The sequence below is a fragment of the Peromyscus eremicus genome, chromosome 20 (assembly GCF_949786415.1).
Source record: "Peromyscus eremicus chromosome 20, PerEre_H2_v1, whole genome shotgun sequence".
Classification (NCBI taxonomy): domain Eukaryota; kingdom Metazoa; phylum Chordata; class Mammalia; order Rodentia; family Cricetidae; genus Peromyscus; species Peromyscus eremicus.
In genome coordinates this window covers 4,756,369-4,780,111 of record NC_081436.1, presented here as the reverse complement: position 1 = coordinate 4,780,111, position 23,743 = coordinate 4,756,369, and the positions used below count along the sequence as shown (strand labels likewise).

Sequence of the window (23,743 nt, the reverse complement as noted above, 5' to 3'; positions counted from 1 at the left end):
ACTTCAGAACTGCCAAGCAACCAACACCCTCACCCAACCAACACCCAAAACCTACCCAGGAGGGTGGGTCCTGGATAATCAATGCCCAAGACTCATATTCCAACTGTGCAGATTGTAAAAGTTCATTTAGAAAAACAAGGAGTTAGAAGCCAGTGTCCATGAGACATCTTGCCCCTTTGTAAACATTAACACCAGGCTACCAGAACCTGGGATGAGTGTGCAAAAATGAAGGTACCACACTGTGTGTGCCAAAATGAAGGTACCACACTGTGTGTGCCTAGAGGGCCAGGGACATAGTTGGCATCCATGCCAGTTGAGTCCCGAGGGTCTGCCCCCCACTGCAGGCTGGAAAATGCCTGCAGCAGAAACGAGGCAGCTAGTCCATGTCAAGAGCTCACATGAGATAGCATCGGCGGTCTGGCCCGTAAGAATTCTCCACACGGGCAATTTCCTGGATGACTTTGATGAAGATCTCTTGAGTTAGCTACAAGAAATAAGCAGATTCAGAGGTAAGTCGGTGCCAATACCACCCAGCCCTGAGGCAAACACACCACTCTCTTACCAGCCCCACCACCAAGCGGTGCGTAAGGAAGAAAGACACTGTTAACCCGTCACCAAGTGGGCTCAGCACCTGATTCTCTCGAGCAGATGACTCCATAAACGTCGCACCCCAAGACTCGGCTAGCTTCTTCCCATCAACGGCCTGCACCTCTCTGGAAGCACATTTGGAACATAAAAATGGAAGGCAGATAACAACGTCTGCAAGCTCTCTGAAAGTGCTTTTAAGATTTAGATTTCCTCTGGCGCTTCACACCCCTCCCCCCAGGTTTGATGAGGGCGAGGTGAGGAGAGAGAAAACACATGTAAACAAAAGCAGCATGGGTATGTAAGACTGAAGCTAGAAATATGGATTATGGATTTATGATAAGACTGTTCGTAAATAACCACCAAGGTAATGATGGGTAGGCATGGTGACCCACCCCTATAAGGTCAGCTGGCACTGTCAGAAAGGAGTTAAAGGATAGCCTGGGCTACATGGTGAAGATCCTGTCTCAAACAGAGCCAGGAAGGACTACAGCTTGACTGATCCTTAGTAAACTCACTCTCCTTTGCTGTGAGCAGCAGAGACTTACACACCTGTCTGGAGAGAGATCTGCCTTGTTCCCCACGAGCACCACCGGCAGGCCTGTGATGAAATAGTGGTTACTACAGTATGACTAGAAGAGCCCCTCCCCCATTCTCGATGGACCCCAACTACTCCAACTACAGCAAGGCTAGATGATTCCCCAAACAAGCCAAGAACGATCCACGTCCAGCCTCCTTGAAGAATTCACAATTTTGCTTTCTTCCACACCCTCATGCCCACACACTACTTCCTAGGGCCACTTACCGAGTTTTACCGTGGCCTTCATGGAGCTTTTGGTACAGGCTCTTAACGATCTGGAAGCTTCAAACATAAGAAATAGAGCTATAATCTTAGTTCTAGGGTAATTGTTGAGTCCTGCCAAGCCCCACTCAAAATCTTAGTCACGTACCTATGCAGAGAGGTGACAGAATACACCAGGACGTAACCATGGACCCCAATGATAAGGGAATAGGGCAGAATGCTGTACTCATCCTGACAAGAAACAGAAACGTGAGTATCTGTAGTTAAGGGGGCCAAGCCATTCAGATCACAAAGACTGGTGGGACTGTATACAAGTGACCCTCCCTGGGACATTCCTGGCTCCCATTGAACAAAGTATTTATGAAGTAGCTCCAATGAGCCTTTGCACACTGTTAACAGATCAAATGCTTTTCTTTTCATGCTATGTCACACATGAAGCACATAGACCACAAGACGTTATGTAGGGTTGAATTGCAACATTTGGACACCCTACCCCAACCGGTACCTGGCCCGCTGTGTCCACTAGATGTAAGTGAAATTCATCTTTGCCAAGAGTCACTGTCTTGCTGAAAGCTGGAAAAACAAAGAGGAAAACTTCTTGACTGTGAGGCACTTTGAAGGGCCAGTGATGTGTGTTCCTTTATATTCCTGACCCTGGGGGTGACACAGCCAGATTAGTTCAGGGAACTCTCCAGGAAACTGGAGAGACATGCTAGGGTTCTTGCTATCCTTATCTACAGTATAGTGTAGTATAGATTCTATACTATCCTGGGCTAGAACCTTGCAAATTCCACCCTCTAGACCACTGAATCTCAACCTGTGAGCCAACTTTTTGAAGGGCCAAATATCATATATCCTGCATATCAGATATTGACATTACAATTCACAACAGTAGTAAAATTACAGTTATGAAGTAGCCATGAAATAATTTTATGGTTGGGGATCATCACAACATGAGGAACTGTTTTTTTTTGTTGTTTTTTTTTTGTTTTGTTTTGTTTTTTTTTTCCGACAGGGTTTCTCTGTATAGCTTTAGTGCCTGTCCTGGATCTCACTCTGTAGACCAGTCAGGCCTTGAACTCACAGAGATCCGCCTGGCTCTGCCTCCCAAGTGCTGGGATTAAAGGTGTGCACCACCATCGCCTGGGAAGAACTGTATTAAAGGGTCACAAGCATTAGGAAGGTTGAGAATCACTGCTCTTGACACTCACAGGATTCCCAGAACTGATTAAATGAACACATAAATAAATCAGCCCCTTGGTAACAAAGAAATCCCAAATTAAGGAGTTGGAGAGGGCAGCCAGTCCATCTAGGTTCCATCCCCTTCACACTAAAGAACACTACTCACTGTTCTCCACTGTAGGATCGTAGCCTTCCAGGAACTCGCCTTCCACAAATTGATGTGCCAAAGATGTCTTCCCTTTAAGGACCAGAGATTGTTGTAATGGAATCATCCATCCATAGTCACACCTTGTGTCCTTTCGGACTGTGGCCAGTACCAAAACGCACCCCAAATCAGCTTCCCAGTCAGTAAGAGACTCCAAGCAATGCTTCCCCTTGGCCCTATTATTACCAACATCCTTACGCGTTGATTCCGCAGCATTTTGGCTACTGGGATGCATTCAGCAGCGTCGCAGGAAGCCTCTTCCTGCCCCACCCCACCTCACCCTTCGGAAGATCCAGGACTCCCCAGGATATAGTGCACCAGCCCAAGGACACTTGCAAGTGTCTGCCCCGTGTAGACCTCCACTGTGCTTTCGAATGCTGATCGCTCCCCTGCTTCCCAGAGTAACGCGGGTACCCACTGATGCAACCACAGCCCGGTCCACTTTAACCCTTGAGCGCTCCTCTTCCAGCATCCCTCCACCCTTCCATCGCCTGGCAGTAAACCCGACTTCTTCCCAGGCCACATTGGCTCCTCGCATCACGTTCCCGCGACAGCGCGCCTCTTCTGGCCACAAAGCATTGGTGCGCTGGTGCTCTCGGGAGGGCGGAGACTCACCTACGGAGCGGTACCCGAGGATGGCCACCTTCCTGTAGCGCACCAGCGGCATGACAAGACGCCGCCCCGAGGGGCTCCTAAGAGCGCGGGCCGAGAGAGCCCGAAGACCAGCGGGGATGCAGAAGGCGGTGGAGCCCGGGAAGGGCAGCAGCTCACCGAAGCTACGCCGGGCAAGCGGAAGGAAAACCAAAACAAGCCGCGCGCCCCAGGCAGGCCACGTGATCACAACACAGCAGCTCTACGCAAGGGAGCCGGGCGCCGGGGCCGGGGGAGGGGCGGAATACCCGGCCGGGCGGGTCCCGGCTCCGCCCCCTAGGCTGCTCCCCATTGGTCCATTAGAATGAAGGAGGGCGGAGTCTCCCACAAGGAGGAACGGGTGGGCCTCACGTGGAGCGGGAGCTTTGGGAGCTGCACATGCGTAGACCCGAGCCTGTTCATTCATAAAGAAAGAGAAAGGAACCCGGGGTCCTAGAGGTACTTGCCCATTTGCTTTGCAGCCTAGCCAAAGAGGCTGCGAATCGTAGATGGAAAAACACCCGTTGTGAAAATACGAAATGAAAAGGAAAATACCTGCTGCGGTTGGCTGGAGTGTTGGGTTTTGGTTTTTGTGTTTTTGAGACAGGGTCTGATCTTATAACCCTGGCTGGCCTTTAACTCTGTCTATGTACACCGTGCTGGCTTGCCTCTACTTCCCCAGTGCTACATTAAAATGGGGTACCACTACAAGTAGCTTTAAGGATGGAGGTTTTGTTGAAAAGATTCTAGGCCTCTCAATCCCAGAACTCAGGAGGCAGGGACAGGTGGATCTCTCGGTGAGTTCAAGGCCAGCCTGGTCTACAGAGTGAGTTCCAGAACATCCAGAGCTACATGAAGAAACCTTGTCTTGTGGGGAAAAAAAAAAAAAAGGATTCTAGGCTTCTGTTTTCCATGTCCCCTGGGCTAGGAAAAGACAGAGTTCCAGTCTATCACCTGCTTTCCCCAGCATTCAGCCTGGACCTTTTGTTGGTAGTTTTTAGTCTTCTAGGGTATAATCTTAGAAATTGATTTCTTAGTCTTGGGGAAATTGCTTCAGTGGATGACTGTGCAGTCTGATGTTTCCTTATCTTAATCAAGGCATTCATTTATTTAACTTTTTGTTGTTGTTTATTTTTCGAAACAAGGTTTCACTGTGTAGCCCTGGCTGTCTGGAACTCCTTCCATAGACCAGGCTGGCTTAGAACTCACACAGATCCAACTGCCTCTGTCTCCTGAGTGCTGGGATTAATGTGTGCCACCACTGCCTGGCTCAACAAGTATTTTTTGATCTCTGAACTCAAATTCAAGAATTGAGGCAGGAGGACACTGTGAGTTCAAGACCAGCCTGAGACATTGTCCAAAAAAAAAAAAAAAAAAAAAAAACAACCAGACTTGGTGGCCTAGGCCCGTAGGATTTAAGAGGTGAAGACAGGAAGGTCAGGAGTTCAAATTCATTATGGCCTTAAGCCATAGAGTGAGTTTGAGCCCAAGAGACCCTTAAAAAAAAAGAGAGAGAGAGCTGGGCGGTGATAGCGCACGCCTTTGATCCCAGCACTTGAGTTCAAGGCCAGCTTGGTCTCCAAAATGAGTTCCAGGACAGCCAGGACTATTACACAGAGAAACTCTTGTCTCAAAACAACAACAAAGTATGTTGAACATGTTCTACACGCTCTGGACCAGACACTGCCTGAGGTTTGCTGAAAGAAATCGACATGACAGGCCAAGTCTGGTTTTCCTGGCATTTAAATTTATTCACAGAGGTTAGAATTGTGACTTTGTGGCATATATGAGGCCTGCCTTGTGTTCAACCCCCGCCCCAACACACACACACACACACACACACACACACACACACACACACACACACGTGGGGGGGGGGCTGGAGAGATGGCTCAGCAGTTAAAGAGCACTGACTGCTCTTCCAGAGGACCCAGGTTCAATTCCCAGCACCCACATGGCAGCTCACAACCGTAACTCCAGTTCCAGGGGATCCGTGCACATGAAATAAAAAATTTAAAAAAAAAATGAACTAAAAGAGACAATTATGTCATGGGAGCTCCAAATTAATAAATGGATTCATCCCTTGGTGAGAGAGAACAGAGGAAGAAGGCCATTGGTGGAGGGTGCTCCTGAGGCTCTAGTTCACTCTGGTCCCTTCCTGTATGCCTCCTTTTGTGACCATGGACCAACCCTATGGAATTCTGAGCCAAAATAGACCTCTCCCTCCTTGAAGTAGTGTTTCTTGGGTATTTGGTCACAGAGTCACAAAATTCTGACTAATGTCGTGCTTCACAGGCCTTCTTTGTTTTCTACAACTCCAGATCACTGCCTACCTGATGTATAATAAAAATCATTATCATCATAAACAACACTGGGCGGTGGTGGTGCACGCCTTTAATGCCAGCACTCAGGCAGGTTGAGCTGAGTTTGAGGTCATCCTGGCCTACAGAGTAAGATCCAGGACAGCCAGGGCTACACAGAGAAACCCTGTCTCAAAAAACAGTCATGATAATAAACCGTAATACTTGGTAGCTGTGGCTTTTTTACCACTGTCTGGGGTTTGGGGGCATTTTTATTTGTTTTTGTATTTTATATTTTTTTTTTGTTTGGATTGAGTTTGGTGTTTTTGAGACAGGGTTTCTCTACCTATCTCTGACTTTCCTGGAACTCACTCTGTAGACCAGGCTGGCCTTGAACTCACAGAGATCCGCCTGCCTCTGCCTCCTGAGTGCTGGGATTAAAGGCGTGCGCCACCACTGCCCGGCAACTTCCCACTCTTGACACCCTGCTTCATAGCAGACACGAGGCCGTCTATGTCAACTGTGGAAACAAACCTCCAAGTTGAGTATCTAACCTACAGCAACCTGAACTTGCTCGTATCTAGTTTATTGTAGCTACTTGAGTGGTAAGAACCTACTTGAGACTGGGGGCATAGCTCAGTGGGAAAGTACCTTCGAGCAAACACAAGCCTGGGTTTAATCGCTAGTATAACTTAATAAAAAAAAAATTACAGAAAGCACAGTTCCAACACTTTATTTTTGTTTTTTTTGTTTTGTTTTTTGTTTTTTGTTTTTTGTTTTTCGAGACAGGGTTTCTCCGTGTAGCTTTGCGCCTTTCCTGGAACTCACTTGGTAGCCCAGGCTGGCCTCGAACTCACAGAGATCCACCTGCCTCTGCCTCCCGAGTGCTGGGATTAAAGGCGTGCGCCACCACCGCCCGGCCAGTTCCAACACTTTAAACAAACCTCACATAACAAAGCTGAGGGAAGTGGCATTGACATGGCCTGGCACCTCGACAGTTCTTGACTCTTTTCTGATGTCGTCACCCCATGGCCACACAATCAGGTCACCTTCAGGCATCACATCTAAATTCTAATGTTTTATATTGATATTTAAAAGCAACATTTTCGTATTCCAAAGTTTAAATGAGACTATGATTTTTTGTTTTGTTGTTTTCAACACAGTTTCTCTGTGTAGCCCTGGCTGTCCTGGAACTTTCTTTGTAGACCGGGCTGGCCTTGAACTCAGAGAAATCCACCTGCCTCTGCCTCCTGAGTGCTGGGATTAAAGGTGTGAGCTACCACCACCTGGCTTTTGATTGTATTTTTAGTTGGTTTTTGTGTTTGTTTTTGAGACAGGTCTCTTGTTACTTAGGCTGGCCTCAAATTTGCTGTAAAACTGAAAACTGGCTTTAAACTCTGGGTCCTGTGGCCTCCACCTCCCAAGGGCTAGGATTATAAGTGTGTGCTTGGGTCTCATGTACTTACACATAAACATATACATATATATTTATATACGTATTGGTAGTGGTAGTGGTAGTCCTGGGAATTGTGCGTAGGGCCCATATATTCTAGGCAAGCTCTGTACTGAGCCTGAGCTACCTCCCTATCTAGTTTTTCAATTTATATTTTGAAAGGCCTGCTGACATGGCCCAGCAGTTAAATAAACTTGCTGCTCTTCCTGAGGACTCTGGTTCAGTTCCCAGCACCCACATGGCAGCCCACAACCATCTGTAACTCCAGTTCCAGGGAATCTGATGCCCTCTTCGAGCCCCTGCTCACACCAGGCACCCACATGGTGCACATACATGCAGGCAGGCAAAGCACTCATGCACATAAAATAAAAATAATAAATCTTTAAATTTATATTTTGGGGCAGGGTCTTACTAAGTTACCCAGGCTGGCCTTGAACTTACAGGCCCAAGTCGGCCTGACTCACAAGTCTCCCGCTTCAGCCTCTTAGGCAGGGTCACTATAACTACGACACCTGGTTTTGTGTGAATAGCAGAGACAGCAGACTTGCTATCACGCTGGGACTCAAACAGTCCTTTTAAAGCTCAAGTCTGATCCTACCAGTTCCCCCAAGCTTAACTGCATTCATTTCTCTACTCACATAACTCCATCTTCAAAGTCTCCTGTGTACAGGTAGATGCCTATAACCTCATCCTTTGGGTTAGTTGAGGCAGGAGTGTCTCGTTGGTGCTCAAGTGGAGCCAGGTGCTCAAGGCTGTCGAGGCAAGGCAGCAAGACTTTCGATTTCAACATCAACCAGAAAGAGAGGTGGTGTAAGATATCCTTAGTACAGTCCAAAGCCTACCAGTATTTTCAGGGCCTGATAAATAGTCGCGGCAGCGACAGTCCCCGTATCTGACCTCTTCTTGCGTGTTAATTCACCTTGTTTAAATCTTACAGCACCTCAGGTTTTCCAGCCTCCTGTCCAGCCCTTCGCCATGGCCTCTGGCACCCCAGACAAAGTGATTTCTTTGAGAACACAAGTGATGAATAAGAACCTAAAAGGACATAGAAAGCTCTATTGGGCCGGGCGGTGGTGGCGCATGCCTTTAATCCCAGCACTCGGGAGACAGAGCCAGGCGAATCTCTGAGTTCGAGGCCAGCCTGGGCTACCAAGTGAGTTCCAGGAGAGGCGCAAAGCTACACAGAGAAACCCTGTCTCGAAAAACAAAACAAAACAAAACAAAACAAAAAAAAAAAAAAAAAGAAAGCTCTATTGGTTTCTAGATGTAGAATCACCGTCCCATGAGAAGCAGTCAGTTTAAAAGTGACTACTGAGGAGATGGCTCAGTGGTTAAGAGCACTGGTTGCTCTTCCAGTGGACCTGGGTTCATTTCCCAGCACCCACATGGCAGCTCACAGCTGCCTGTAAGTCCAGTTCCAGAGGATCCGACACCCTCACACAGACAGAAGTGCACATAAAACAAAATAGAAAAGTGGCTACTTCTGGCATGATACTCATTCTCTCCAAGATACTTGCAAGAATTTCTAGGACTTATCATGGAGTTTTTGAAAGAAACAGAAATCTACCTACCTTCTCATCCTACCAGACATGTGCCGTCATCCTAGACAACTTTATCATTCAAAACCAAACTCCATTCTTCCTCCACATTCTTCCTCAAAAACTCCATCCTCATCAGTTCATAAAAGGAGAGAGAAAAGGGAGGCTGTGTGTGAGATTTAGACTCACACTATGCCTCCTACAGCAGTCCAAGGGGTTTGGGGATTTGGGGGCCACCAGTGCCAGGGAAAAGTAGGTAGGAGACTTGGCTCATTTAGTTTAAAAGGAAAAAAAAAGGGGGACTGGAGGAATGGCTCAGAGGTTAAGAGCACTGACTCCTCTTCCTAAAGGTCCTGAGTTCAATTCCCAGCAACCACACGGTGGCTCACAGCCATCTATAATGGGATCTGGTGCCCTCTTCTGGTTTGCAGGCAGGACACTATATACATAATAAATAAATCTTTTAAAAGAAAAAGAAAAAAAAATCCATAATACCCACTGTCAAAGATTTAAGGCAATCTTAAGTCGGGCATGGTGATGCACACTTTTAATTCCAGCAGAGGCAGGAGGATATCTTTGAGTTCAAGACCAGGCTGGTCTATGTAGCAAGTTCTAGGACAGCCAGGGCCACATAGTGAGATCCCGTCTTTAAAAAGAAAAAGTCTGTAAGATCACGTAGACTAGCCAAGGACTCCGGCAACGAAGGGGCATGCGTGGTGGGAATGAGAGCAGTGTCAGCTGCCGCAGCTGCTGGGCTTAAGCAGCTGTTCCCTGGGCAGCTGCAGTGTCCAGCCCAGGCCTGGCTGTTAGGGGGGCGGCTCTGTCTCAGTCTGTGGACACCGGCTCCACGCTAAGCCAAGGCTCTCCTCACAGGACCGCTTGAAAGCCACAGAGAACAAGGGACGCCGTACTCAGGTGCTAGGGCCCGACGGAGATAGGTTTAGAGGCAGTCTGGACTTGGGTTTCCAAAGAAGCAAATCCGAGACTAGAGGGTAACAGAGTCCTGCTGTGTCCTCGCCCACTGAGTCCTGCTGTGTCCTCGTCCACCCAGCTGTCCAGGGGATCTGACACCCTCACACAGACACGCATGCAGGCCAAACACCAGTGCACATAAAATATAAATTATGTAAAAAAAAGGATAGATGATGATTTTCAACAACTCCTTTTGTTTTGTTTTGTTTAAAGGTATTACTCTTAGCATTTAATTATGTGTGTGCATATGGGTGCAGCCCCTGCAGAGACCAGAAGAGGGCATTGGACCCCCGGGAGCTAGAGTTCCAAGTAGTTGTGAGTGGCCCTACATGATTCCTGGAAACTGAACTCTAGTCCTCTGAAAGAACAGTGAGTGCTCTTCATGGCTGAGCTGCTTCCCCAGATCCTTTTGTTTTTTTTTTGAGACAGAATCTCGGGCTGCTTTAAAACTCCCCACTAGCCAAAGCTGGCCCAGAGCTCTGATCTTCCTGCTTCTGCTCCGGAGAGCAGGGTGATAATGTAAGCTGCTACGACCAGCAAAAGAGAAGATTCTTTTCATTAAGTCTTTGCTTTGACACTGGTCTCTTCCTAAAGACCGGAAGCCTGCATTCTTTGGCTATCATGATAAAATGTCACAGATGTTAGCAGGACATGCTGGCTCACATCTGTATTCCTAACACTTGGAGACTGAGGCACAATTGCCATGAGATTGAGGCCAGCCTGGTTTACAAAGAGAGCAACAGGCCAGCATGGGCTGCAGAATGAGACCCTCCCTTGTAATAACAATAAATCAATCATTAATTTGTCATAATTCTGGAGTTTGGAAGCCCAACACCAATGTTCTTCCAGATTCAGTTTCTAGTAAGGGTTCGAGACAAAGCCTTCCCTCATGTTCTCACCTATGGTCCTTCCTCTAGAGGTGGGGAGGAGCTGGAGAGATGGTCAGTGGCTAAGGGCATTTGCTGCTTTTACAGAGAGGACCTGGCTTTGGTTCTCAACACCCACATCGCAGCTCTCAACTGCTGTAACTTCAGTTTAAAGGGAATAATGCCCTCTTCTGGCCTGGAGCAGAACTACACTCAGATGGTACACTGGTGAAGTAGAAACACACACATACAATAGAAATAAATAAAAATAAAAATAATTTAAAAAGATGTATGGGGACAGCTGGGCGGTGGTGGGTTTTGTCGTTGTTGTTTTGTTTTGTTTTGTTTCCCCCTGGTGGCTAGTTTTGCTTTTTCTTTTCTTTTTTCTTTCTTTCTTTCTTTTTTCTTTTTTAATGCCGAATGCCGTTTATTGAAGGAGGGTGAGGTCTTAAATACAGGCTTACAGGCTTGTTTGTTTGGTTTGGTTTGGTGTTTTTGGTTTTCCGAGACAGGGTTTCTCCATGTAGTTTTGGTGCCTGTCCTGGAACTCACTCTGTAGACCAGGCTGGCCTCAAACTCACACAGATCCGCCTGGGCTCTGCCTCCAGAGTGCGCCACCACCACCCAGCCTAAATCTTTTTTTTTTTTTCAAGCTGAAATGGTCCCTTGAGTTTCCTCAGTCATGTGTCCTATGCTCTCATGCAGTGTATTCTACTTCTTTGCTTTAAATAAAATGGCTCCGCTGCTTTGAAGTGGGGGAGGGGAGCTACGTGGACTTTGTAGCCACGTAATGAGAGGGCCAAGCAAAATGAATAGAAACTGAAGACCACAAATCCCAGCCATCCATCAGAACACTCTCCTTCCCCATTCTATCATGCATCGGCTGGAGCACCCCAGGATAAGGACTTACAGCTCTGCTGTGAACCGGATGTGGTGGCCGGCTCACACCTGGACTCCCAGCATGCTGGAGCCTAAGCAGGAGGACTGCCTGGAGTTTGGGGCCAGTCTGAGCAACACAGTGAGCTCTAAGCCTAGGCTACAGAATAATACCGTGTCTTAGAAGGGGAGGGGGGAAGGCAAACAAACGTGTTTTCTTGAGTTTCTCACCTGTGGATTTACTGTAACTGTGTGAGGATTGAATGAGAATACACATACCGTGCTTGAGTTCGGCCCAGTGTGTACTGAGTCCTCAGTAACATAAGCTTCTTAGTCCCAGTATCTCTACTGTCAAAGGCCACACATCCTCCCAGATGCCAAGTTCCTGCCTGAGACATCCTTTCCAGTCTTGCCCTCCTACACACCCGTCAACAACCCTATTTCAACCCTCCTCTACCCACAAGGCCTTCTCTGCACCAATATGGCATATACTGCCAGTTGGATTCATCCTAGATGATAACATTGCTTTAGTAAGCCTATGCATTTATACATTAATGGTTATTTCTCTAGAATGTGGTTTCTTGATCTTTTGTGTGGTTTTCAAAGCCTAATACAGTGTTCAACTGTAAGTGTTCAGCAATTATTGCTTGAAAAAAGAATGGACTTAAAGTCAGCAAAACCTTTGGGTAGCAGGTTCTAACTCAGATGACCCTGTATGTAGAGGTCTTACCAGGGTTATCACAAAATGGTCTGAAATTCTCAAAAGAGGGTTAGGTTTTTTTCTTAACTTCTGAGCTCTCTCTCTACCTAAAATTTTTTATATCTTTGTTTTGGAAGGTTTGTTATTGTTTCTGAGACAGGGTCTCTCTGTTTAGCCCTGGCTAGTCTGGAGTTCTCTCAGTAGATCAGGCTGGCCTCAGATTCATGGAGAGCCAGCTGCCTTTGCCTCCCAAGTGTGGGAATTAAAGGTGTGCACTAACAGGCCACAGTACAGCCACAATTACTTGTAATTATACTTTCTTTTTTCTTTTCTTTCTTTCTGTCTCCCCCGCCCCCCGTCCCCCCCCCCTATGGTTTTTTGAAACAGTGTTTCTCTGTGTAGCCCTAGCTATCCTGGTACTCACTCAGTAGATCAGGCTGGCTTCAAATTCAGAGATCTGCTTGCCACTGCCTTCTGAGTGCTGGGATTAAAGGCATGTGCTACCACCACCTGTATAATTATACTTTCATTCTAAAGCACACCCAGTCCCAACATTCTGGAAGCTGAGGCAGGAATATTATGAGCTCAAGGGGAGACTAAGTCTCTGAGTAAATAAATAAATCCAAATGTGTCATGTTGCATCTGATTAAAAAAAAAAAAGTTTGTAGCTGGCTGCCCTCGAACACAAGATGATCCTCCTGTCTTAGCCTTCGGTGCTGGGATTATGGACACCAGCTACCGTGCCCAGCTTGAAAATCAAAACAAAATTCAACTCCTAAATCTTGCATTTAGTGGAGTATAGACAGCAGAATGCAGCGCAGCAATGAGAAAAAAAAATGCAAAGAATGGACAATGTTTGCACAGTTCCCGTGTTGGAAAGAGTTGCTGCACTTGGAAGGTGCTATGTGGCAAGTTAGTGTGCCCGCCTGCTTCAAGCAGATGGTGTATTTACCTGCTTGCAGACAGAGGGTATTTTTTTAGATAGCTGGGAGGGGCCTCAAGGGATGATGTTAGAGGGGGGAAGGTGAACCTCAAGCCTGGGAAGTAACCTACAGAATGTGATTTAATGATAACCATGCTCTTCTCCTTATCCCCAAATATATACATAGCCATTTGAGTGGTACTGGGGACTGACCTTGGGCTCTGTGCACACTAGGCTAATGCTCTGCTACTGAGCTATATTCCCAGGCAGCCATTATGGTTTTCTGGTTAAAGGCCTTAGTCTCAGCAGTTTAGATACATGTCATACTTAGGAAAGGTAGTAAACACAGGTTGCCCAGCGACACAGAAAGACTAGCTTATCAGATTGCTCATCATCATAAGACAAAAGGTACCAAGATCTGTGAGAAGCAGACAAGAGTAGGAAAAGAAAGAAAGCAGAAAAGGGTATTGTTTGGGATGTGTGTCTGAGACAAGGAGAAGGCAGGCAGGGTGATTATGGGTACTCGGAGAATGTAGACTGAGGATGTTGGTGAATGGGAGGGTCTTCGTCAGGCACTATTTGGAACTCTTATTTACTTATACCTCTGGACCACAAGATTTGAGGGTCACCAGAGTGAGGGACATGAGAAAGTCTACACCGTTACCTATACCTCTGGCTTCCCAGAGCCACAGAGCTGAACTAGGCACAGGGCTGTAAAAATGCCAAGGACTGAAAGAGAAGCAAGCAGGTCCTTCACCGTCTCCGGACACAGTGGCACAGTGCTAAAAGCTTAACAAGTCCCGTGCGTCAGTTCTGCCTTCTGGGACATGGTTCCTGTGAGCAAGTCCGGTGAGAGAGAGAGAGAGAGAGAGAGAGAGAGAGAGAGAGAGAGAGAGAGAGAGAGAGAGAGAGAGAGAGAGAAAGAGAGAGAGAGAGAGAAAGGGGGGAGTAGTGGTGGTGGTGGTAGTGGGTGGTGGGTGGGGGGACTGTTTGCCTATGTGCCTAGGCTTAGAATTCTCCCTAATGCCACCAGAGGGCAGCGTATACATAGGCTGGACTCAGATGCTCAGACCAGAGCCAATCTTTCTGGCAACATAGATGTAGCAGGCTTGGGCTCAGTCCCTGGAAATACCAACCACTCTTGACCATCCCTTGGATCCTACTTACTCTACTTCCAGAGGAGGCCCACCTGTGCATTCCTAGCTCAGGGACATCAATCTACCTGTATTTCAGGTGTCTGCCATGTTGGAATCCAAAGATTCCCCAAAACACCCACACCAAAGCAGCACAGTCAGCAACCAGAAAAGGGAAGGAAGGGGCTGGAAAACTGGCAGAACTGTCACCAGGACTTAAGGAAGAAAACTCACACTGTAACGCTAGAGCCTAACAGAGGAGCCTGTCTCCCTCAGATTCACCCAAGCCAAAACCTGTCCTCTCCCCCCCCACACTATTAAGCCCAGTTAGCCTTGAACTCATGGTCCTCCCGGTTGTCCTTTCTCCATCTCCAGAGTGTTGGAATTATAGGCATGTGCCACCATTCTTGGTCACTCTAGAGTTTTTGTTTGGGCCACAAATGTGTGTGGACTGTAAGGAACACACATAGTTCCTAAATTCGCCTAGCAAAATCCTAGGGAAAAAAAAAAAGAAATCAGACCACTTCATCAGCAGGCAGGATGGCAGCTGGGCTGATTCAGTCTATAGGGATAGGCCAGAACAGCTAAGAGAAGACTCCAAATGCAGGGAGCGGGAGGAGGGATGAGAGGGGGATCTGTGGTTGGTATGTAAAATGAATTTTAAAATTTACATAAAAAAAGAAGACTCCAAATGCTTTGAGTATCAATCTTCAGGCTCCCTCGGTAAGCCCCACCTCCACCCTCAAGTTGGGATGTATACTCATAAGCACAGTTCCGGTCCCAGCTGGGGGTAGGACCAGTACCAAAAAAGGGCAGGACATTTCTGGTCTGTTGCTGATGGGTTGGGATACCCTCTGAAACAAAAGAGTTTGAAAGGTCCTGCTGAGGAAGAAGGGAGGGTTGGTTGGACATAAGGTGTTGATTCTGGTTAGTCCCCACTCTCCCGCTCTTTGGAGGTGAAGTGCCTCTGAGTGAAGGTACTTTCCAACAAGCCTTCCCTTTATTAAGCCACCCGCAGGAAAATGTGAGAGTGTGAGACGTCAGATTGGCTGGCTGTGTCAGACAGTGTTAACGCCACACTCCAGGTCCTCACCTTGGTGGGCTGGGCCAGTAGATCATTATATTACAATTTATAAATAGAAAATAAAATTATCGGGTGGGACTGAGGCACTGCAGACGATGGAGGGGAAAAAAAGCCCTCATTAAAGAGTGCCTACCAGCAAACCCGGTTATCAAGGACCGGGAGACCACTCCTCTCAGCTAAAAGTTGCCCTTAAACCAAGAAGTTCCAGTACAGCCCTTCTGTTCTTCCTCTCGTTCCCCACCCACTCTCCCAATCGGCATCACCAGCTGCCCACATCCCCAGATCTTAGCATGTCTCGGCTTCGGTTTCGTCCAGAGCTTGGAGGACTTCTGTGCTCCGACGCTCAGCCCATTAACTCCTCCGCCAAGCGGTAAAGTAGTCGAGAGTACCAATGCATGCCAGTCGGCTGGACTGCACCCCCGGGGAGCAGCGCCCCGAGGGCGTGCAGCAGGCGCAAAGGGGCAAAGGCGCGATGGGCCCACTGATGACTCTCCAGGACCGCATAGCAGGACGCAAGGACGTCGTTAACCAGCAGCGTCCCGTGCGCAGTGAGCGGCGCGAACACGCCCACGGCTTCCTCGCGCGCCACGCGGGCTACACGAGCCGGCCGGAGCGCGTCCCCGCCGGGAGCCAGCACCGAGTCCCCAGCGCGTAAGCGGCGCGCGAACACCGGTGCAAAGTCACCTGGAGCGGGCGCTGGCCCGCGAGCCGCAAACACCAGATGCCAGGGTGTGAGCAACAGTTTGCGCGGAGGCCGCTCGGTCTCCACAGCCACGAAGGAGGCGCGGCGCTGCAAGTCCCGGTCCAGGAAGAGGAGCACCGGCGTGGGCACCACCCGGCCCGCTGCATCCGCGGCCAGTACCCAGTCACCACGATGGAGTTCCCTTAGGCCCTTCCGCTCGCCGCTCCGCAGGCGCACCGTAGCATTTCCCGGAAAGCAGCCGCCGGCTCGGACCGCCAGTGAGTTATCTGCAAGGCACAACCATAAAGAGGAGTAAGTCCAGATCAGCAAATACAAGTATAGATTCTCGAAGATGTGGGTCAAGCCCAACGCAGTCATGGGACAGTTCAATTTCCCAGGGATCTAGTCCCACCTTGAATGGAAGTGGGAAGGTGGTTTAGAACACTAATGCCCGTTTGGTCCCCTTAGGGTAGCAAGAAGGCTACAATTGACTCAGTTTCCCCGAGAGAGCCCCCTTTAGATGAACCACCATCTGGCCTCTACTCTACCAGCTTTGACGGACACGTGCACGTGGTTTCGGGACTCGTAGTAGACCCAGTCGAAGCCGGCTTCCACGGCTAGGCGTGCCAGCAAACCATACTTATTGCGGTCACGGTCGGACGTGGTGATGTCCAAGGCACGGCCTTCGTAGTGGAGTGAGTCCTGAGCGTGGTGACCGTCCTCGTCCCAGCCTTCAGTCACACGCAGGCGCACTCCTGGCCACATGTTCATCACCGCAATAGCCAGAGCATTCACCCTCTCTTTGCAACGCTGGGGGATGGGGGGGGGGGTGTAAAAGGCGTTAGTTTCTCCACTGCCATCGCCAGGCAGGCGATGGGAAGGGTGAGGTAGGTGGAAGGGGACCATTAAGGGATCGGTGCATCTTTATCCTCTGGACCAACCTCATTCCCTCCCGCCTTTTGAATGTCCTGGGGAAGCGCGAGGATTTGAATAGGTGTAGTCTCCAATTGTACTTCATTGCCAGGGTGTGCTTAGAAAACCGAACCATGGTGTTAACCCTTCTGAGGTGGAGAGGGGGTCCCCATGCCCAGTTATTTCCCCCGTTTTCAGTGCCTGCCTTTCTCCCCTATTTGTTCCAGGATCTCAGTCCAATCAAAGAGAGAACCATAGAGAGGGAGGATGGAAGTTTGGTTAGGGAGGGCCTGGCTCCCCGAATTGAGCCCTATTTAAGCCTGACCCCACGCCCCGGGCCCCAGCTGCCCTCCCTCCGTCTGATTCATCTTTTGTTTGGTTGCCTTCCCTGGCACTGGGCATCGCTTCCTTCCTTCCTTCCTTCCTCCTCCTCCTCCTTTCAGCCTCTAGCATTAACCCATTGGTGGTCTGGGTGCGCCCCTACAGAGGTGCCCGAGAGGAGCCGCGTGGGATCAAGGCTGCTGGAAAAAGGGTTGGGTGGCGGGGGTTGCATGAAGTACAATGGCCATTCTCTGAGATGACTTAACTAAGCGAGAATCTCGGGCCGAGGCCGGGAACGCGTCGGGAGAAGCGGACTCAGCAGCTCCAGCTACAAAGACGCTTTTCAGCCGCCCCGGCTCAGGGAGAGGAAAGGGCAGAACGCCGCGCCCCACATCCCTGCTCCCGCCCGCCAGGTCCCCTCCCCCAGCGTGCCCAGCCTGCCACTGTGTCAGCCCTGGGAGCCCCCATCTCTCCCATCTCTGTTCCAGAATCAGCCCTGAAAGGCGTGGGAGGAGCAGCACCTGAGACTGGCAGGAGCTACCCCCACCTCCGCGCGCAGGGTGGGAGTGGAGGAAAAGGAGCCACAGACGCAGGCCTGCACCCCGGGGGAGGGAGGCCACAGTTATCTTGGCGGCTCCGGTCTGGGAGTTGGAGACCTTGGCGCGCACCAGAGCCGCGACACCACGGGAGCAGGAGCGCAGGAGGAGCGCAGAGAACTTCTTTTCCTTTGTCCCTCTACATCCCTCACCTCAAACTTGGATTCTACACGATTGCTAGAGGGGCGTCCCCCCCCCCTACTCTCTTTTCAGGTCAACTGCACCTCTCAAGAGGCGCAGAAGTGGCAGCTCTTTCTCACTTGGTGTCGTTTTGGCCCCTAAGAAGGCCCTGACCTGCGGGGGCAGTAGCCCAGTACAGAGCCAACTCAATAGAGTCCTTTTGCAGCCAGGGTGTGGGAGATAAGCAAGACTCTGTGTGTGTGTGTGTGTGTGTGTGTGTGTGTGTGTGTGTGTGTGTGTGTGTTGGGCGGGGGTGTTCCCGGGCCTTTGAGGCCTCCTGAGCTTATCCCTTCTTCTGTCCCCCTGCTGCAGGTTTCAACTAGAGGGAAGGACCGCAGTGGTCCATGACCACGGTGGGAAATGGATGCCCCTTCTCAATTTCTGGAAAGAGGATGGCTTCCTCACTGGAAGTTTTGGCCTGGCAAGACTTTAATCCCAGCAAGCGCGAGGTAGAGGCGGGACTCCTGTGAGTTCTACATTGCCAGTTCCAGGCCTGCAGGGGCTACATAGTGTCTCAAAAAAAAAAAAAAAAAAAAAATCTCTCTTCCCTGTACAGGTTTTCCTAACAAAGTAACCTGGAGAGCTATGGCCGTTAGTTAGAGGAAATCCGTCCCCCCCTCCCCCCCACCTCCCTACAGCACACACAATTAGGTGGTGTAATGGAAAGTGTATAGGACTCGGAACCTGGAGTCCTGAATTCTAGTCTCAGCAAGGCCGCTAATTAGCTGTGAGGCCCTGATTAGATCGCTTTTTCCTCCCGGGGGGCCCAGCTCTCAGCTATAAAGTGAGGGGTGGAGTGAGGGTGCCTTCTGAATTTCCTTACTGTTCTGACACCCCAGAACACTGGTCAGAGGGGGTCCTTCTTTTCCAAGACATGGCCCACCTTACTCCAGGTAGGTTCAGTGCCCATCTGTGTAGCAGGTGCTCCATGATGGTAGTTGAATCTAATTTATTGGAAGCAAAGCCCTCAAGCTGAGCTGTTTGGACGCCCAGGAAATCTGATTCTCAGATGCACCCATTGTTCTGAGCACTGCTTTTTACCCAAAGTCTATTGTTTAGACCCTAATACAGGCCTGCCCTGGTTTAGGACATCTCTCTCATGCCAAGGGCAATTCCTGACCACCCTGTTCTCAGGTAGATGGCCTGGTAACCTGACTTGCCTATCCCTTTCCCAGCCCCCTTCTTTTTTGGCTCATAGAGCTTTTGGACATCAGGCCAAGAGCCAGGCTAAGTGTAAAGCCTTCTGTAGGCTACCTACCCTAGCCAGCTCCTGGCCCCCAGCTCACCCCAGCCCTTCCTGCCTGGCTCGGTGGCTGACCCCCGGTCCACGCCTCAGCCATTTCCCGTCTCGCCTGCCGCCATCCTCCTTTCCCCGCCCTCCCTCCAGCCTCTCCCAGATTCACTCTCACTAGCCAGTTCCTCCTCCCCCTCCCCATCCCAGCCTCTCCCGGTTCGGATACCTCCAAACCACTACCAGCTGGCAGGTCATTTGCTTTCTTGGAGGATGTGGTGATGGAGGTCTTACTTTTAGTTTAAGGTCTCGGGAGATGAAGTGACAGTTCATCTTCCAGGGCTGTGGTAGGAAAACTGAGGAGTTGGTGGTGTGCTCGAGAGCAGGTGGGGAGAAGCGCTCCTTACCTCTGTCATCAGGCGGTCAGCCCCGCTGTTCTCCTCATCCTTGAAGATTATGTCGGGGTTGTAATTGGGTACGAGGTCTCGGAAGCGCTCGGACCCCCTTGCTACCCTCCCCTCCGCTGGCCCACTCGCGCCAAGGGTCCGCTCGGGCACACTGGGCACAAACTGCTTGTACAGCAGAGGCACAAGCTGCTTGCGCACGTAACGCCGCCGGCCAACCGGTCCGCGGCCCGGCCCGCAGCTCTGGACAGACAGTGCCAGGAGTGCCAAGCAGCACAGGGGCAACAGACTGGCCGGCAGAGCCATGGGCGCAGTGGAATTGGGTCGAAAGGGAGCGTTCTGGTCCTCACTAGCTCTGCTGTCAGTTGAGCATCTCCACGGGAGCCAGCACCGCAGATAGAGAAGCCCCTAGAGTTCCTGGAGCGCTTGTGGCTCCCAACACCGGGCAGCCGCTAACTCTGCCTACATGCCCCGGGGAACCTGGAACCTACTACTGATAGACTACCATTACAGGGCAGGTGGATCGAGGGTGAGTGCCGGCCCAGCCAGCCTCTGCTGCCCAGCTCCCGGGCTCCCAGAACCGCCCTGACTCCGCCTTAAGTGGTCCCCGGCCCCGCCCCCCCGCCCTTCTCCCAGGACTGTCCCGCCCCCTCCCACCCGGGCTGGGGATCTAGCGGTCACCACTGTTTCATTACTCCATTGAAGTGTGTCCCATCCTGGAAACCAGGCAGGCACCTGCTTAGGAAATCCTTGAAGCTTTACAGTCCTGGCTGCCTGGATAAGCATCCTTCTACCTCCGAGTCTAAATTAGGAACCAAACTACCGTCCCCTGCTAGTCTTTGCTCCCAAAGTCGACTCTGGTCAAAGCCCCTCTGCTGTCATCCAGGAAGTCTGAGTTCCAATTTCTGCTCAAGGCCATCCAAGCAAGCCCTTTGGGCATATAATCAAAGCCTCTCTCCTCTGTGGTCCTCAGGTCTCCCTCATTTCTCTCTCTCCACACTCATCCATAACCAAGAGTGGATCCCAGAGGATCATTTTCCTTGGTGAGTTTGTATCTTCTGGGAAACAGAGCTTGACAGTCACAATCCAGCTTAGGACGTGTGTGTGTGTGTGTGTGTGTGTGTGTGTGTAAGTCAGAGGACTTTTGGAAATCAGTTCTTTTACTGTGAGTTCTAGGGATTGAACTCGTTAATCAGGTGTGTGCGCCAAATCCTTTGACCTGCTGATCCACCTTGCCAGCCTAGCACTTCTCCAGTTGTGTCCCCTCAATCTTAGCCAGGCACTGGAGGGTCACCTTTCATCCCTCCCCTCCTTGACAGAATCTAATGTAGCTCAGGCTCAGGCTGACCTTGAACGCTTTCTCCTCCAGCTTCCCAATGCTGGGATTAGTCATGTACCAGGTTTATGTAGTGATGGGACCTAAACCAGGGCCTCCAGGGCTGCAGAGATGGCTCAGCAGTTGGGAGCACTGGCTGCTTTTCCAGAGGACCTGAGTTAGATTCCTAGCACCCTCCATGGGGGGGGGGTCAATACTGTCTCCTGGCCTCCTCAGATACCAGGCATGCAATTGGCACAGTACACATGCAAGCAAAACACCCATACATATAAAATAAAACCTTTAAAATTAAAATAATTAAAAACAAAAACCCAGGCCCTCAAATATGCTAGGCAAGCACCACAATTTATCTCTATCTATTGAGACTTATCCACATTTCTCTTTTTTATTTGAGACAGTCACATATAACCTAGCCGGCTTCAAATTTGCTGTGTTAAGATGGATGGCCCAAGGCCAGGCAGTGCTAGCTCACATCTTTAACCCTGGAGGCAGAGGCAGGCAGAGTTTGAGACCAGCCTGGTCTACAGAGCAAGTTCCAGGACAGCCAGGGCTGTTAAGCAGAGAAACCCTGTCTCGAAAAACCAACCAACCAACCAACCAACCAACCAAGATGGCCCTGACATCCTGAGTGTTGGGATTACAAGCATGTACTTCATCCTGCACAATGCATTTTGAATAAGTAATTTGTCATTGGGAAGCTGCTGAAAGGCAGCGAGCACCCAAAATCCTGTCTGTAAGAGGATGGGGACCAGTTCTCTTTACCTTCTGTGCTCTCTAGCCTCCCTCTGGACCAAGGAATTTATTTCACATCTCCCAGGCCTCATCTCAGAGACACTTATCCACCAACTCCTATCATTTAATCAGTTCCTCCATGAGAAGTGTCATGGGGCACATGAGGTAGCACATGCAGGTGGATCAGGGTTCATTATCCTCAGCTACATCGCTGTCCTAAGAGTTCCTGTTGCAGTGATAAACACAAAGACCAGAACCCACTTGGGGAGGAAAGGATTTCAGCTTACAAGTCCCAATCACAGTCCATCATGAAGGGAAGTCAGGACAAGAGAGAGCTTAAGGGGCCTGGAGAGACGGCTCAGCAGTTAAGAGCACTGGCTGCTCTCCTAAAGGACCCAGATTCTGCTCCTGGCTCCCACATGATAGCTCACAACCACTCATAACCCCCATTCTAGGGGATCTGACACCTTCTGACCTCCCCAGGGGAACCAGGCACATGCACGGTAAACATACATACATGGAGGCAGAACACTCATACACATAAAATAAAAATAAAAGCAACAAAAATCCAAAGCAGAAGCCTCAAGGGGGGAACCTGGAGGAAGGACCCAAAACAGAGGCGATGGAGGAGGGCAGGCTTGTTTTACCTGTTTTCTCATGCGACCCAGGACTACCTGAGTCCAGTGGGCTGAGCCCTTGTGCACAATTGTTAAAGAAAATGGTCCAGAGTTGCCTACAGGCCAATCTTATGGAGGGGATTCTCAAGTTAGATTCTTTGGTCCAGAGTTGCCTACAGGCCAATCTTATGGAGGGGATTCTCAAGTTAGATTCTTTTCCCAGGTGTGTCTAGATTTGTCTCAAGTTGACAAAACCAACCAGGACAATAACTGTTTGCTACTGGAAGGCAATTAAAGGTGGAGGGATGGGTCACCTGCTTCTCCAAAGGACCAAGGTTAATTCACAGCACCCACTTGGCAGCTGATCAGTGGTCCGTATCTCCAATACCAGGGGATTCAACACCTTCTTCTGCCTCCTCAGGCACTGAACTCACGTAGTGCATAGACATACATTCAGGCAAAACACTCATAGGCATAAAATAAAAACAAAACCTAAACATTTTAAAGTCAATTAAAAATTTAAACTCGGGTAATTGGAGAGATGTTCCAGCATGTAAGACTACTTCCTGCTCTCACTGAAGACACAAGTTACCTCCTAGCTCACAAGTGACTGTAACTCCAGTTCCAGGGCATCCAATACCCTCCTTCTCTGGCCTCCGTGGACACGTGGACACACACATACACATGTGAATAAATAATAAAAAGAAAAGCTTTTGTGCTGGAAAGATGGCCAAGAGCAGTTAGAGCACTTGCTGTTATTGCAGAAGACCTGTGTTGGTTCTTAGCATCCCTTGGTGACTCACAACTTCCTGTAATTCCAGTTCCACAGAATATGATGCCCTCTTCTGGACCCTAGGAGGCACCAGGCATGCACACAGTACATACACATGCATGCACACAGACATTCATACATGAAAGCTAAAAACAAATAATTTTATTTATTTTGGTTTTTTGAGGCAGGGTTTCTCTGTGTAGCCTTGGCTGTTCTGGAATTTACTCTATAGTTCCAGGCTGGCCTTGAACTCACAGATTTGCCTGTCTCTGCCTCTCAAGTGCTGGGATCAAAGGCATGTACCACTAATGCCAGGCTAAAAGCAAATCTTTAAAAAAAATTTCTTGAAGCCCTGTGGCAATGGTGGCACATGTCTTTAATCCCAGCACTTGGGAAGCAGAGGCAGTCGGATCTCTGTGAGTTCTAGGCTATCCTGGTCTACAGAGTGAGTTCTAGGACAGCCAAAGCTGTTACGCACAGAAACCCTGTCTCGAAAAACAAATAAATATTCTAAGATAGAGTCTATGTATCCCTGACTGTCCTGGAACTTGCTATGTAGACTAGGCTAGCCTTGAACTCAGAGATCTACCTGACTCTGCCTCCACATGCTGAGATTAAAGGTGTGTGCCAGTATACCTGGCCAAAGTTTATTTCGTTTTGTTTTTTTTAAAGGGGCTTGGCATGGTGTTGCACAACTTTAATCCCAGCACTC

At 49.5% G+C, this 23,743-nt stretch overlaps 3 protein-coding genes across 3 annotated transcripts in view; all 3 read right to left on the bottom strand.

Annotated features, from left to right (window-relative positions):
- Kmt2d (lysine methyltransferase 2D) overlaps window positions 1-308 on the bottom strand; it is a 20,671-nt gene extending 20,363 nt beyond the window's left edge. The window contains exon 1 of the mRNA XM_059247982.1: window positions 264-308. Coding sequence (XP_059103965.1) covers window positions 264-308 — 45 coding nt within the window. The remainder of the gene's footprint in view (window positions 1-263) is intronic.
- Window positions 250-3,606, bottom strand: Rhebl1 (RHEB like 1). Its single transcript, XM_059247413.1, is given in 8 exon segments — window positions 250-484; window positions 632-713; window positions 1,138-1,186; window positions 1,374-1,447; window positions 1,536-1,618; window positions 1,893-1,960; window positions 2,736-2,807; window positions 3,390-3,606. Coding segments are annotated over 8 exon segments (570 nt in total). The 5' UTR covers window positions 3,442-3,606; the 3' UTR covers window positions 250-394.
- An 11,536-nt stretch (window positions 3,607-15,142) lies between these two features.
- On the bottom strand, window positions 15,143-20,140 carry Dhh (desert hedgehog signaling molecule). The gene is made up of 3 exons (XM_059247407.1): window positions 19,578-20,140; window positions 16,479-16,740; window positions 15,143-16,217 (listed from the first exon to the last, which is right to left on the bottom strand). The coding sequence occupies exons 1-3, from the start codon at window positions 19,878-19,880 to the stop codon at window positions 15,592-15,594; spliced, it is 1,191 nt and encodes a 396-aa protein (XP_059103390.1). The 5' UTR covers window positions 19,881-20,140; the 3' UTR covers window positions 15,143-15,591.
- Window positions 20,141-23,743: the final 3,603 nt, after the last annotated feature.